The sequence below is a fragment of the Peromyscus californicus genome, unplaced genomic scaffold (assembly GCF_007827085.1).
Source record: "Peromyscus californicus insignis strain IS unplaced genomic scaffold, ASM782708v3 Scaffold_6__1_contigs__length_162567912, whole genome shotgun sequence".
Classification (NCBI taxonomy): Eukaryota; Metazoa; Chordata; class Mammalia; order Rodentia; family Cricetidae; genus Peromyscus; species Peromyscus californicus.
In genome coordinates this window covers 135,910,877-135,922,518 of record NW_026294584.1, presented here as the reverse complement: position 1 = coordinate 135,922,518, position 11,642 = coordinate 135,910,877, and the positions used below count along the sequence as shown (strand labels likewise).

Here is an 11,642-nt window from a genome sequence, read left to right as displayed (position 1 = left end):
CTGGCCTTTAGCTCTTAGCCAAGTATGGCCTTTCTTCCTGCACCTGAGTGCTGGAATTACAGGTATGTATCCAGGCCCAGTTTATGTGGTGCTGGCATCAAACCCAGGACCTCATGCAGTCTGGGCAAACATTAACAGCTGTATCTGCCTGATTCTGCTATGTTATTAATTGCCATTCCAGTACTTCAGGGGGAGGGGAAACTACAAGATACTAGACCCAGGAACAAACTGAGCTGAATCAAGGAGTTAGGAGAGAGAGGCACTTTTAATCTGAAGGAAGAGAGAGATTACAAGAGCAGGGAAAATACAGGTCCAGGAAAACATGTTTTCCTTCCCCTCTGTGCTGGCCAACAAATGGCCTGTGTCCACAGGGACCAGACAGACTTTTTCAGACCTCACTAAGGAGAGCTGTAGCTAACCTTGGTGAAGGCCTCCACAAACCAACCTGTCATCTCAAAATGACAAAATGTGGCGCTGGCATGATAGCTCCACGGGTAACGGTGCCTGCCTTCCACCAAGTGCCAGGACACATGGTAAAAGGAGGCAACCAATTGACTTCACGAGTGTCTCTGCCTCCCACACGCACACTGTGGCATGCATCCACACACATACATCGATAGATTCATAGCTTTTCCTGTCAGTGTTTGCTGAAGGAGTGTGTCCAGTAACTAGGTTCTTCTGTGATACAAAGAACAGCCCTGCACAAGCAGTGTCTAAAATACCCTCTTAGAGGAGAAAACAGAAGAACCCCTGAGCTGGCTCCTCCGACTTGGGCCGAGCGAGGCCTTGCAAGTGTCCCTGAGACAATTCTGACCTGAGCGACACTGAAGCAGCGGAGGGCTGGGGCCTTGTGTAAACAAGAGGTGGGAAGGGCCCTAACTGGCAACCTGGGACATGGCGAGCCAAGTTGGGACAGGCTGTGTGAAAAAGACAATGTGTTCATCTTTTCACAACAGCTTCCACCTCTCCATGGAACTCTATTTAAAGGTTCCATGGCTGTACAACCACAAGAGTCAATTCTGTGGCAGGATTTCACTGGGAAGCACTTTTCAGATGAACAAGATGGAAGACTATCTGGTCATTCCTGAGTCTGAATGTCAAGAATCCAAAATCCCTCTAGGTGTCCCATATCTCTCCTTATGCCATCAGTCCATCAGACCCTGGACTGATGGCCACCACAGGGAAGAGGACCAGAGATCATGAACTACCCACCGAAATCCGGAGTTACTGAGTATATACTCCTTGGTTTTCTGTACTCACTGAATTCAGTGCTTAGACTAGCCTCTGGTACATCTGAAGAAACAGGAAGTGGAGCATAGGCTACCCCAGTCTGTGCCGTAAACTGCACAGCTCTCTATGGGGACTGCCAACACAGGTAAAGTCACTAAGAATGCTTCTAGTAAGCTAGGCCTCCAGATTAACCAGGCTTTCTGGGCAAGTTCCCCCTTTGTAACATGGGAAGTCTAGCTCCGAGGAGCAGCTCCAGGACCTGAAGGAGCCATAGGTAAGAAAGCCCTGTAGCCTCTGGCAAGTAGTAAGTGCTCAATCCATATCAACAAGAGGGGGCAGTGACCACACAAAGCTCACTTAGAAGGTATACCAACACGGCATACCACGGCCCTCTCACAAATGGAGGTTCTCAGTGCTGCACTGTTGCTAAAGGATTGTGTGTGTGTGTCAGAGAGAGAGAGAGACAGAGGCCAAGGCTGATCATACTAGTGAGCAGAGAGCTCATGTAGAATTCATGAAGACCTAAAATAAGAGAAAGAACTTTTTTTTTTTTTAGCTAGAAATCCTATAAAGTAGCTCTTAAAAGGTCAGATGTCCACATCTCACCTTGAGAGCAAAAGGCGGAGCAGGCGCTGTGTTCTCTGCCGGGGGCGGGGTGGGGGGGGGGTGGGGGGGGGTGGGGCCTTAGCACAGTGGCAGCTGTGGGCAAAGGCCCAGACTCCGAGAACTCCACTCTCCCTAGGACAAATGATTGTGAAGAGGCTGGAACACAGGCAGGAGGGCCGGGGTGCTCTGGGTGAGGTATACATGAACCAGGCCAAATGGGCGTGTTAACCTAGGGCAATGGTTCTCAACCTTCCTAATGCTGCAACCCTGTAACACAGTTCCTCGGGTTGTGGTGTGGTGATCCCCAACCACATAACTTCATAACTGTAATTTTACTACTGCTATGAACTGTAATGCAAATACCTGATATGCAGGATAGCTGATATATGCCCCACCCCCCAAGGGGTCCTGACCCACAGGTTGAGAACCACTGGTCTAGACCCTCTTCTAGAAGGCAGTGATCATGCAAGTCCCTCCTGCTAAGGCACTCTGGACTCGGATTTGTCAGCTCAGAAGATTAAGTTGGTATTCTTTAGTTCTGGTGGTTTTGTCAGGAAAACCATACTGGCTTTTGGCTAAGTGAGCATCCATCAATTCACTGAGTGGGGCAGTTAAGACTTCTACCAAGGGTCAAGGTGTAGGAGGGATGGAGCACTTGCCTAGTGTGGTAAAGCACTTGACTAGTATGCAGCCCAGTCCTAGCACGAAGTGCACACACAGGTGACAGTCACTAACTAGTACAGCCTTCTTTCCTCTGGTTCACAAAGAACAGGAGGCTGTGGCGCCTCGATCTGATGCTGTGTGTTCCCTAATCAAGTTGAAAGCATTCTGAATCTTTAGTCCAGGGGCACAAACGGCCTACTATCAGCCCCCAGAAGAACAAGGACTTGAGAACTAATTTTCATGTAACAGCAAGACCAGGTGTGGTGACACATACTTGTAATCTCAGTCCTGAGGCTGGAGTACAAACTCAAGACCAGCCTAGGCTACATCGGGAGACTGCCTGTTTATTTGTATCTGTTTAAAGGATGGCAAACCTAGGAAGTGCAGAGACAGAGCAGCACCCTTGTGGGGCCACTCCGTCTCACTGCCAAGCAGTGGGCAATGCAATACCACACACCTACCTCCCAGGAATAAGATTCCATGTGCAGAGAACTAATGGGAGGTTAGCTACTTACCAGCACCCAGAAGAATATACTTGGGCAGGTTAGGTTAGTGTTCATGGGTAGTAAAATAAAGCAACAAGCAGTTATAGCTCAGGATCACATCTTTCCTGTTCCTGCCTTGCTGGAGAACCCTGATACAAATATCCTCTAGCAGACTTCTTAGCCACTCCCATCTGAACATGACTACTAGCCCTTAAAGAGTCCAAAGTTCCAAAGGGTTAATACTGGAAGAAAAATCTTAAAAACAACAACAACAATCAAGGTGACCTGCCAGTCTCTGTGACCCGTGAGACAGACTATAGAGCCACATCAGCTGTGAGAACTGAGGAAACTACTCCCATCACCTCCAGCTACACTAGAGAGAACCCTTAAAACAACCATCACTCCCTACATGGGACACAAACTCACAACAGGGCATCACAGTGCAACACATCGACAGAACACACAGACATGCTCAGATCTCTTCTTGATCAACTCTTTGAAGTACTTTTTTAGGGATAATTTCTTTAAAAAATAATTTTTAAAAAATCAAGCACATTTAAAACGTCAGCTCTCGGTGACAAGAGTACTTAAAAGTATTTTTATTATAAATTTCAGGATCTAAGAAGTAATGTTACATGACTAAGTTAAATCTGAGAAGACTTCTTACCAAGCACATGTGCCTTGCAGGTGGCACTGTGGCCCGCAGGCATGAGAGGAGCAGGCCCCAGCCCTCCTTGAGGGGTGGGGTCAGCCAAGTGCTGGAAGGTCCCGCTGAGTCCCACTAGCTACTGAGTGAGTACATGGGGTCCTCCTGGTCTGTCACCCTGGCATCGGGTTGACAAGCGTTCAGGCCAAGGGGTCTCCTTGGACTCTGAAGACCAACAAATCGGCTCCTGAGCAGCAGTCTCAGTCTAAAATTCAAGTTTCTGTCCCACTTTTCATTAAGTGATACCTAATATTAAATGATAAGGTTTTATCATTTCTTTCAATGATTTACACTGAATACGGGTTATGATCCAACTTGTTCTCTAAGTCAAAGGCTGATCTGCTTCCTACATGGTAGGGGACCCACAGAGAAGCTGATGATGTCCCAACGACCAAGGTCAGGTACTGGGAAACACACTAACCCAGGGTTCTAGATAAAGTACATTTCATCAGAGGTCTCACTGCTAAGTCATGGGCACCTGGGGTGGCTAGCTACACGAGGAAGAGGTCAAACAGGCCTTGACGGGTTGTGTAGACCACCTTCCTGCCTCTAAGAACAATGACTGCGGTCTGAAACCTGTACTGCCAATCAGACTGGAGGACCCTAAGTCCCCACGGCTTCAACATATTTATCTCTTCTTGGGACAAGGTTTCACCATGCAGTCCTGGCTGGTCTCAGACTCAGTATGTACACTAGGCTAGCTTTGAACTTGAGATACTCTCTTTGCCTCTACTCCCTAAATGCTGGGATTACAGATGGTGCCACCAAACCTGGCCTGGGTATTTATCTTTTAAAAGGTTCCTAAAGGCAGCATCTTTAAAAGATGGAGCCATGGGAAGCTTCGGGGGGTTGTTGGGTATGAAAGGGGTACAGGGTGAGACGCACTGTGCTGCAGTACCTGAGAGGTGGTGCAATGTGGGAGAGCACCTCACGCTACAGAATGGGGAACCAGAATAAAAACAGCTGCAGAGCATAGCAAGTTCACCTGTTCCGAGAAACTGCAACAGGATGAACAGCTGGCTGGCCCCGGCTGCGGCATCCTCCCCCAGATTCTCGCCCCGCCCCCCAGATTCTCTTAATTGAACCCTATCCCTTAAAGCAATGGCCCTCAACAGGGGGTAACTTTGTCCACGGGGGACATTTGGCAATGTAGGAGACATTTTTGGCTGCCCTCACTGGGAGTGGGGTGCCACTGGCATCTAGTGGGTAGAAAGAAGCCAGGGCTGTTGCCGATCGTTACATAACGCACAAGGCGGCCTCCTACAGAGAATTACTGAAAGGTCAAGGGTGCCCAAGTGGACAGGTCTGTTCTAGATGGGAACTTCACTCTTACCCTTCCAAATCTAGCTGAGCCAAGGCCCTTGGGATGACAAGCAGGCCAATGGGAACAGTATTTCAAGCCACTGCCATGCTGAAGAGAAAACCCAATTCCCCAGTGCCCTGTAAGGTCCAGACAGCTGCTGGTGGTCTAAGTTCCAGTGGATACAACTAAAGCCGTATGTCCTTCTGTCTTCTCCTCTGAAGAAGCCCTTACTTCTTCCTTAGAGCCAATGCAACTCCAACGGCCACTGCTAGGATGGCAACTGCAGCGGCCCCTCCAAACAGCAGTACCGCCTTGCCCTCAGCGCCCACAGCACCCTTGGCTGCCCCAGCAGCAGTGGCCTCCCCAGTGTGGCTCTCTTTCCTGCTCCCGGCTCCCTCTGTGCTCAGCTGGACGGCCCGCTCAGCCCCCTCCAAGGCAGCAGGTCTCAGGGCTGCTGCCTCCAGCTCCTCCTCGCCAAACTCCACAAACACAGATGGAGTGGGGCTGCCTTTCTCGACTCTCACTTCTGTGGCTTCCTTGGTGGTGATCTGTGGGAGCAAGGGAGCAGCGGCGGCAGCTCCTGGGAACGCCTCCTCTGGTACCTCCTCCTTCTCCACGTGCACAATGTCGGAGTTAGAAGAGTTGTTCTCACTCTTCTCCCCGGCCCCGCTGCTGTCCAAGCTTTTCACTTCTTCAGGATCCATGGCGATCTGCTGCCAGGACTCAGGCCCAAGGGAGACCGGGAGGCTTTCTGTGTGCCAACTCTGGCTAGCAGACAGTGAGACAGGTAGGCTCTCAGACTGCCAAGAGGTTGTCACCGTTGGGGACTCTGGGGGACTGACTTGTCCGGAGTTGTCACTGGGCAGGATATAAATGTCATTACTGTCTTCTGCGATGATTCCAGGGTATTCTTCCTCCTCAGACTCAAGACTAAAGACAGTGCCCTAAAAAAGAGGGAGAATCCACAAATAGACTCATTAATATTAAAAACTGTCAACTTAAGAAAAACAACTTGAACTCATAGAGTGTCACCTGCCTCTGCCTCCCAAGTGCTGGGATTAAAGACATGGGCCACCACTGCCTGGCTATAAGAAAGAATTTCTGACAGTCCCACTGCATCATGTACAGCCAGTTAACTCAAAACAGCAGAGAAATGCAAACAAGGTCTGTCTGTCACTTAGTGAGCACAGAACCACTGTCATGGACCAAGTGCTAGTGAGAGTCAGAGGAGAACGGGTCTTTGGATGTGAGAAGGCAGGGTGAGGGCAGAAAAATCCTGCAGTTCTGGCAGCACAGGCCATCGAGAAGATGCCATCCAGCCAAAGCACAGAGCTATAAAAGGGGCAGGACTTTGAGATCTTTGGCAGCAGTTAACTCTGCAGCTCACACATGATTGAGCCTGTATAATAATGAGTATTCACAGACGGGTAATACCTGGGGGGCGCTCATTAACCTAAGACAGAGTGCCTGTGTGGCCTGGGCAGGCGTCTCCATGATGGGTAAGGTGACCTGCTGACGTCCCACGCAACCTAAGTCAGAATCTCACTTATTAGTAAAAGGGGGACCTGTGGGGCCCTGGCCCCCGTTTCGGATAACTGTTGCCTTGCTTGCTGACCTTGACCTTGATATCCTCCCTATGCCAATTCCCTCCCGGGTTCCACCCTCCTGAATGCTTAAGGGAAGTTCCTTGTCTATGTATCCTGCATAATGGGCATTAACAGCTTAGATGAAAGATTGTAAAACATCGGTAGAGAACTTCTGCCCTCCGGGGTTCTCCCATTGTGCTGTAAGCTTGTATTCAAGACCTCCTCCCTCCTTCAATAAACAGCATTCGGCATTAAAAAAAAAAAAAAGGAGGCAGGGCCGGCAAACTGCTCACTCTGTACTGTGTCCATGAGGAGTAGAAAGTCCAGTCATGGCTGACAGACTAGAGATAGGGACTTGATCCCATAGCTAATGGTTAGTCACTGGAATCTCTTAAGGTGAAAAGTATAACCAGAGCTCTGCTTTAAACCTTACTCTGGGCCAGTTACATGGCTGAGCAAAGTAAAGGTGCTTGCTGCAAAGCCCCATGACCTGAGTTCAATCCCCAGAGCCCACATGGTAGAAGGAGAGAACTAACTCTTGCAAGTTATTCCTTACCTCCATGCACATACACACAATAAATAAATAAATAAATGTAAATTTTGAAATTGATGACATAACACTTATACTGTCTTTAGTGGGGTGCAGTGGCGTATGTGTGTAATACCAGCTCTCCAAGAAACTGAGTTACAGGATCACTAAGTCCAGAAGCTCAGGCCAGCCTGAAAACACAGCAAGATCCAGTCACAAGCAAAGCAAGCCAACTTATTTGGATGCTGTGCCATGATGAAGAGACACTAGAGACACAGGAGCTCATGCCTCTCTCCAGGGATCAATAAAGACCAGCAGTGTGGGTCTCCATCCATGTTCAGCACAACCTGCCTAGCAGGTACTATTTTAGGGACTGAGGTAAGAAAACTTTCAGGTCTGTGTCCACAAAGGCTGGGCAAACCCAGGGATTAAGACATGGTAAGAGGGCTGGAAAGATGGCTCAGAGGTTAAGAGCACTGGCTGTTCTTCCAGAGTTCAATTCCCAGCAACCACATGGTGGCTCACAACCATCCGTAATGAGATCTGGTGCCCTCTTCTGGCCTGCAAGCATGTCATGTAGGCAAAACACTGTATACATAATAAATTAAAAGGAAAAAAAAAAGACATGGTAAGAAAGACAGGAAGAGAACCAATCGGTTGCAATGTTATAGAGATCCAGGGAAATTTCACAAAAAAAGCTAGCCAACACTCAAATGCAGCAGAAAGTCTGACTAGAATATATAAGCGAATGAACTGACGGCCACTTTATGACCACTGCAGTTCATAGTCATATGGACTACAATCATTTTCTTCTAACAAACAAAATTTTGCACACCACAGATCCATTAGACCAGGCACTCCTCAATCAGCCCCACCAAAAAGGAAAACCAGACATACACATGAACAAATCACATGACGTGACATTCTACCACCCACTTCTAGCTTAGCCTTTGCCCCGGCCTCCACAGGGAGATACCTGTGAATTTGGAATAAACAGAGGAGAAATGTGCAGTCTTCAAAACAAAATTTGTAAGTACAAAAGAACTAGTTTGAACCTCTTGGAAAATGGATGCCTTGCCTGTCCTTCAGACTTCAATTGCCTCATGAATAAAATGGGAATGACAGCCAAGGCAGCTTTGAGACTAAGTATAAAGCCAGGCGTGGTGGCACACCCCTTTAATCCCAGCACTCAGGAGGCAGAGGCAGGCTCTATGAATGTGAGAACAGCCTAGTCTACAGAGTGAATAGGCCAGCCAGGGTTCCATAGTGAGACCCTGTCTCCACAAAGACCAGAAATCTGACCTTACATTAGGAGGGTGGTGAGACGCCAGAGTGGACAGGACCATTAGTGTGCAGGCCTGCTAACCAAAGGAGGAGAGAACCTTTCTTGGTTCTTGAGTCCCACATGCATGCTGTGACACGTGCATGCCTGCACATATGAGGCTTATATGTGCATCTACACAAAATTTTTAAAAATTACAATGGTATATAAATAGGTATACAATATACTTATATAGTATTTATATAATATATACTAGCATGATATATTAATATACACTACACAATTATATATTATAACAGTACACAATACTATACAGGGACACTGGAAGGGCCTATATCTATAGGCTTGGAAGGGAGAAAGCTTCTAGAAAGCAGGTTATGATGCCACACCTAAGACCTCTGACTCAAGAGGCTAAAGAAGTCATGTGATCTGGGCTGCATCATGAGAATTTCCCTCTCAAAAACACACACAACAATAATGATAAAAGGGGGAGGTACGTCTAAGCCTCCAAGCTTCTGAGGATGAGCCTCACCTTTAGAAGGTTCCTTTGGATCTAAACTGCTGGAGGTATTCAGAAGAGAAGTATTAAGTGAGAAAGAGAAGGCAGAAGTGAGGAGAAAGGGAACACACTCAGAACAGGGAGCTGTTGGTTCAGTTCAGAAAGAAAGGAGATGAAGACCTTTACTAGCTACTGTGATCAGTATAGGACATGGAAACTAAGCAAGGGGCTGGAGAAGATAGCTTAGTGGTTACAGGCACTGGCTGCTCTTCCAGAGGTCCTGAGTTCAATTCCCACCACCCACATGGCAGCTCACAACTGTCTGTATCTCCAGTTCCAGGGGATCTGACACCTTCACACAGACATACGTGCAGGTAAAACACCAATGCACATGAAATAAAAGTAAATAAAAAAAAGATTCAAAAACAAAAAACCCCATACAGTCCATCCTATTTAATTATTAAAAAGTCAAGTCTGATGTATAAGAAGCCCATATTGTACAGCATACATATGCTATACAAAACTACAGTATTATTGAGCAAACTAAAGCTGTTTAAGTAAATGAAGGGCTAGATAGTATGTTCATAGGCTGAATACTGAAGGTTGTTTAAAAATGTTAATTATGGGCTGGAGAGATGGCTCAGTGGTTAAGAGCACCGACTGCTCTTCCAGAGGTCCTGAGTTCAATTCCCAGCAACCACATGGTGGCACACAACCACTTGTAATGAGATCTGGTGCCCTCTTCTGACCTGCAGGGACACATGCAGGCAGAATACTGTATACATAATAAATAAATACATCTTTAAAAAAAAAAAAAAGTTAATTATTTCCCAGCCTGGCATGGTGGGCCGTGATGGAGCACACCTTTAATACCAGCACTCAGAAGACAGAGACAAGTGGATCTCTGAGTTCAAGGCCAGCCTGATGTACAGAGCAAGTTCTAGGACAGCCAGGGCTATACCGAGAAACCCTGTCTCCAAAATAAGTAAAATAAACATGTTAATTATTCCCCCAATGAAGCTATTATTATAATGTAGTTTCAAACAGACAACCCCGCCAGGCTTTTTCTTACAGAAATTGACAGCCTGACTCTGAAATTTATGCTGTAAGAGATTAAGACTCACTAGGGCCAGGCATGGTGGTGCCCCTTTCATCCCAGTACCCAAGAGGCAAAGCCAGGAAGGTCTTTGTGAGTTTGTGAGTCGACATAGCAAGTTCCAAGAGAGTCAGGGCTATAGAGAGACTCTGTCTGGAAACAACCACCACCAGCTCATTAGGAAGGTGCACTGCCGCATGAGGACAGGTCCCCAGCTCAGGCCCGCCCCTGGGCACACCTTCTCCCTCTCTGAGTGAACTATTTCTATTACAAATCCCAGGACTCTGGTCCAAAAGTTGTTCCAGAAAAAAGAAGCTGAAAATCTCAGCGGGAGCTCCCCATACTCTGTCTGCACCTGCAACACAGCACTCGCTAGAGGCTAGGAAATTTGAGTTATGTGAATGGGATGTCTGAATTCCGCACGTCTCAAACAAAGGCAAGGCATATGGAAATACTATCTAAACTGGTATTCATTTAATGTTTTTAGTTCATTTAAAAACATCTTGCCAGGCGGTGGTGGCACACACCTTTAATCCCAGCACTCGGTAGGCAGAGGCAGGCAGAGATCTCTATGAGTTCGAGGTCAGCCTGGTCTACAGATTGAGATCCAGGACAGGCACCAAAGCTACACAGAGAAACTCTGTCTCAAAAAACCGAAAGAAAAGTCTTATTACAGTGTGTATACGTGTGTGCATCCACGTGCTTGCACGTGTGCACAAATGAGCCTTCACATGGCACAGTCAGATCAAACTCAAGTCATCAAGCTTGACAGCAAACACTGTTCTCCGCTGAGCCATCTCATTAGCTTTTAATTCCTTTTTTTTTTTTTGGTTTTTCGAGACAGGGTTTCTCTGTGTAGCTTTGCACCTTTCCTGGAACTCACTTGGTAGTCCAGGCTGGCCTCGAACTCACAGAGATCCGCCTGCCTCTGCCTCCCGAGTGCTGGGATTAAAGGCGTGCGCCACCACAGCCCAGCTAATTCCTTTTTAAGAATTCAGATTCATATTGGCTTATAAATTCATATAACATAAAATTCATCATTTTAAGTATACAGTTCAGTGTATTCTAATATATTCACAATGCTGTATAACCTCACCAGCATTTACGATAATTGTAAAGAGTTCCTCTTTTCTTCTTAAACAAGACTGCTATGCAGGTATTCAAATAACCAGTTTGCTTATAATTAGGTTGAGCCTAAAGAAGAGGGACAACTAAGTTCCTGAAAATCTGAAGTGATAACTTTTTGCAGTACTAAAGATAGAATTTTTTAGCTGTGATGAGTATGGAACCTAGGACCTCATAGAGCTAGAGCTGCATGCACCTCAGACCAAAGAGTGTTATCATTTAGCTTCAAAACATGCCTGCCCTTAGTGCCATTCCTCATATGGATCCTTTTCCCAACTCCAAACCCTGCTTGACCAAAAGGGGCTCCTCCAGATGCACTCCTGTGGGAACTCTTTCAGACTCATTATGTGTCCATTAGCATGTGGTAATGTAAAACCAAGCAACAATTCCGACCTTCATCAATAATGAATGTTACAAAAAGCCCTTTACAACCAAGAAAGCTGCCATCAGTGGCAGAACTCATGGAATGACGGGCAGCCAGAAGGGAACTGCTGAGGAGGCACCAAGTCGACCTCATCTCTTGCTGCCCCTT

At 47.0% G+C, this 11,642-nt stretch overlaps 1 protein-coding gene across 4 annotated transcripts in view; it reads right to left on the bottom strand.

The window, feature by feature from the left end:
• Positions 1–3,553: 3,553 nt before the first annotated feature.
• Positions 3,554–11,642, bottom strand: part of Bcl2l13 (BCL2 like 13) — a 61,488-nt gene continuing 53,399 nt past the window's right edge. For all 4 annotated transcript variants that reach the window (XM_052721461.1, XM_052721460.1, XM_052721464.1 and 1 more), the window contains one exon: positions 3,554–5,937. In XM_052721461.1, the coding sequence (XP_052577421.1) occupies positions 5,221–5,937 (717 nt within the window). In that variant the 3' untranslated portion in view covers positions 3,554–5,220. The remainder of the gene's footprint in view (positions 5,938–11,642) is intronic.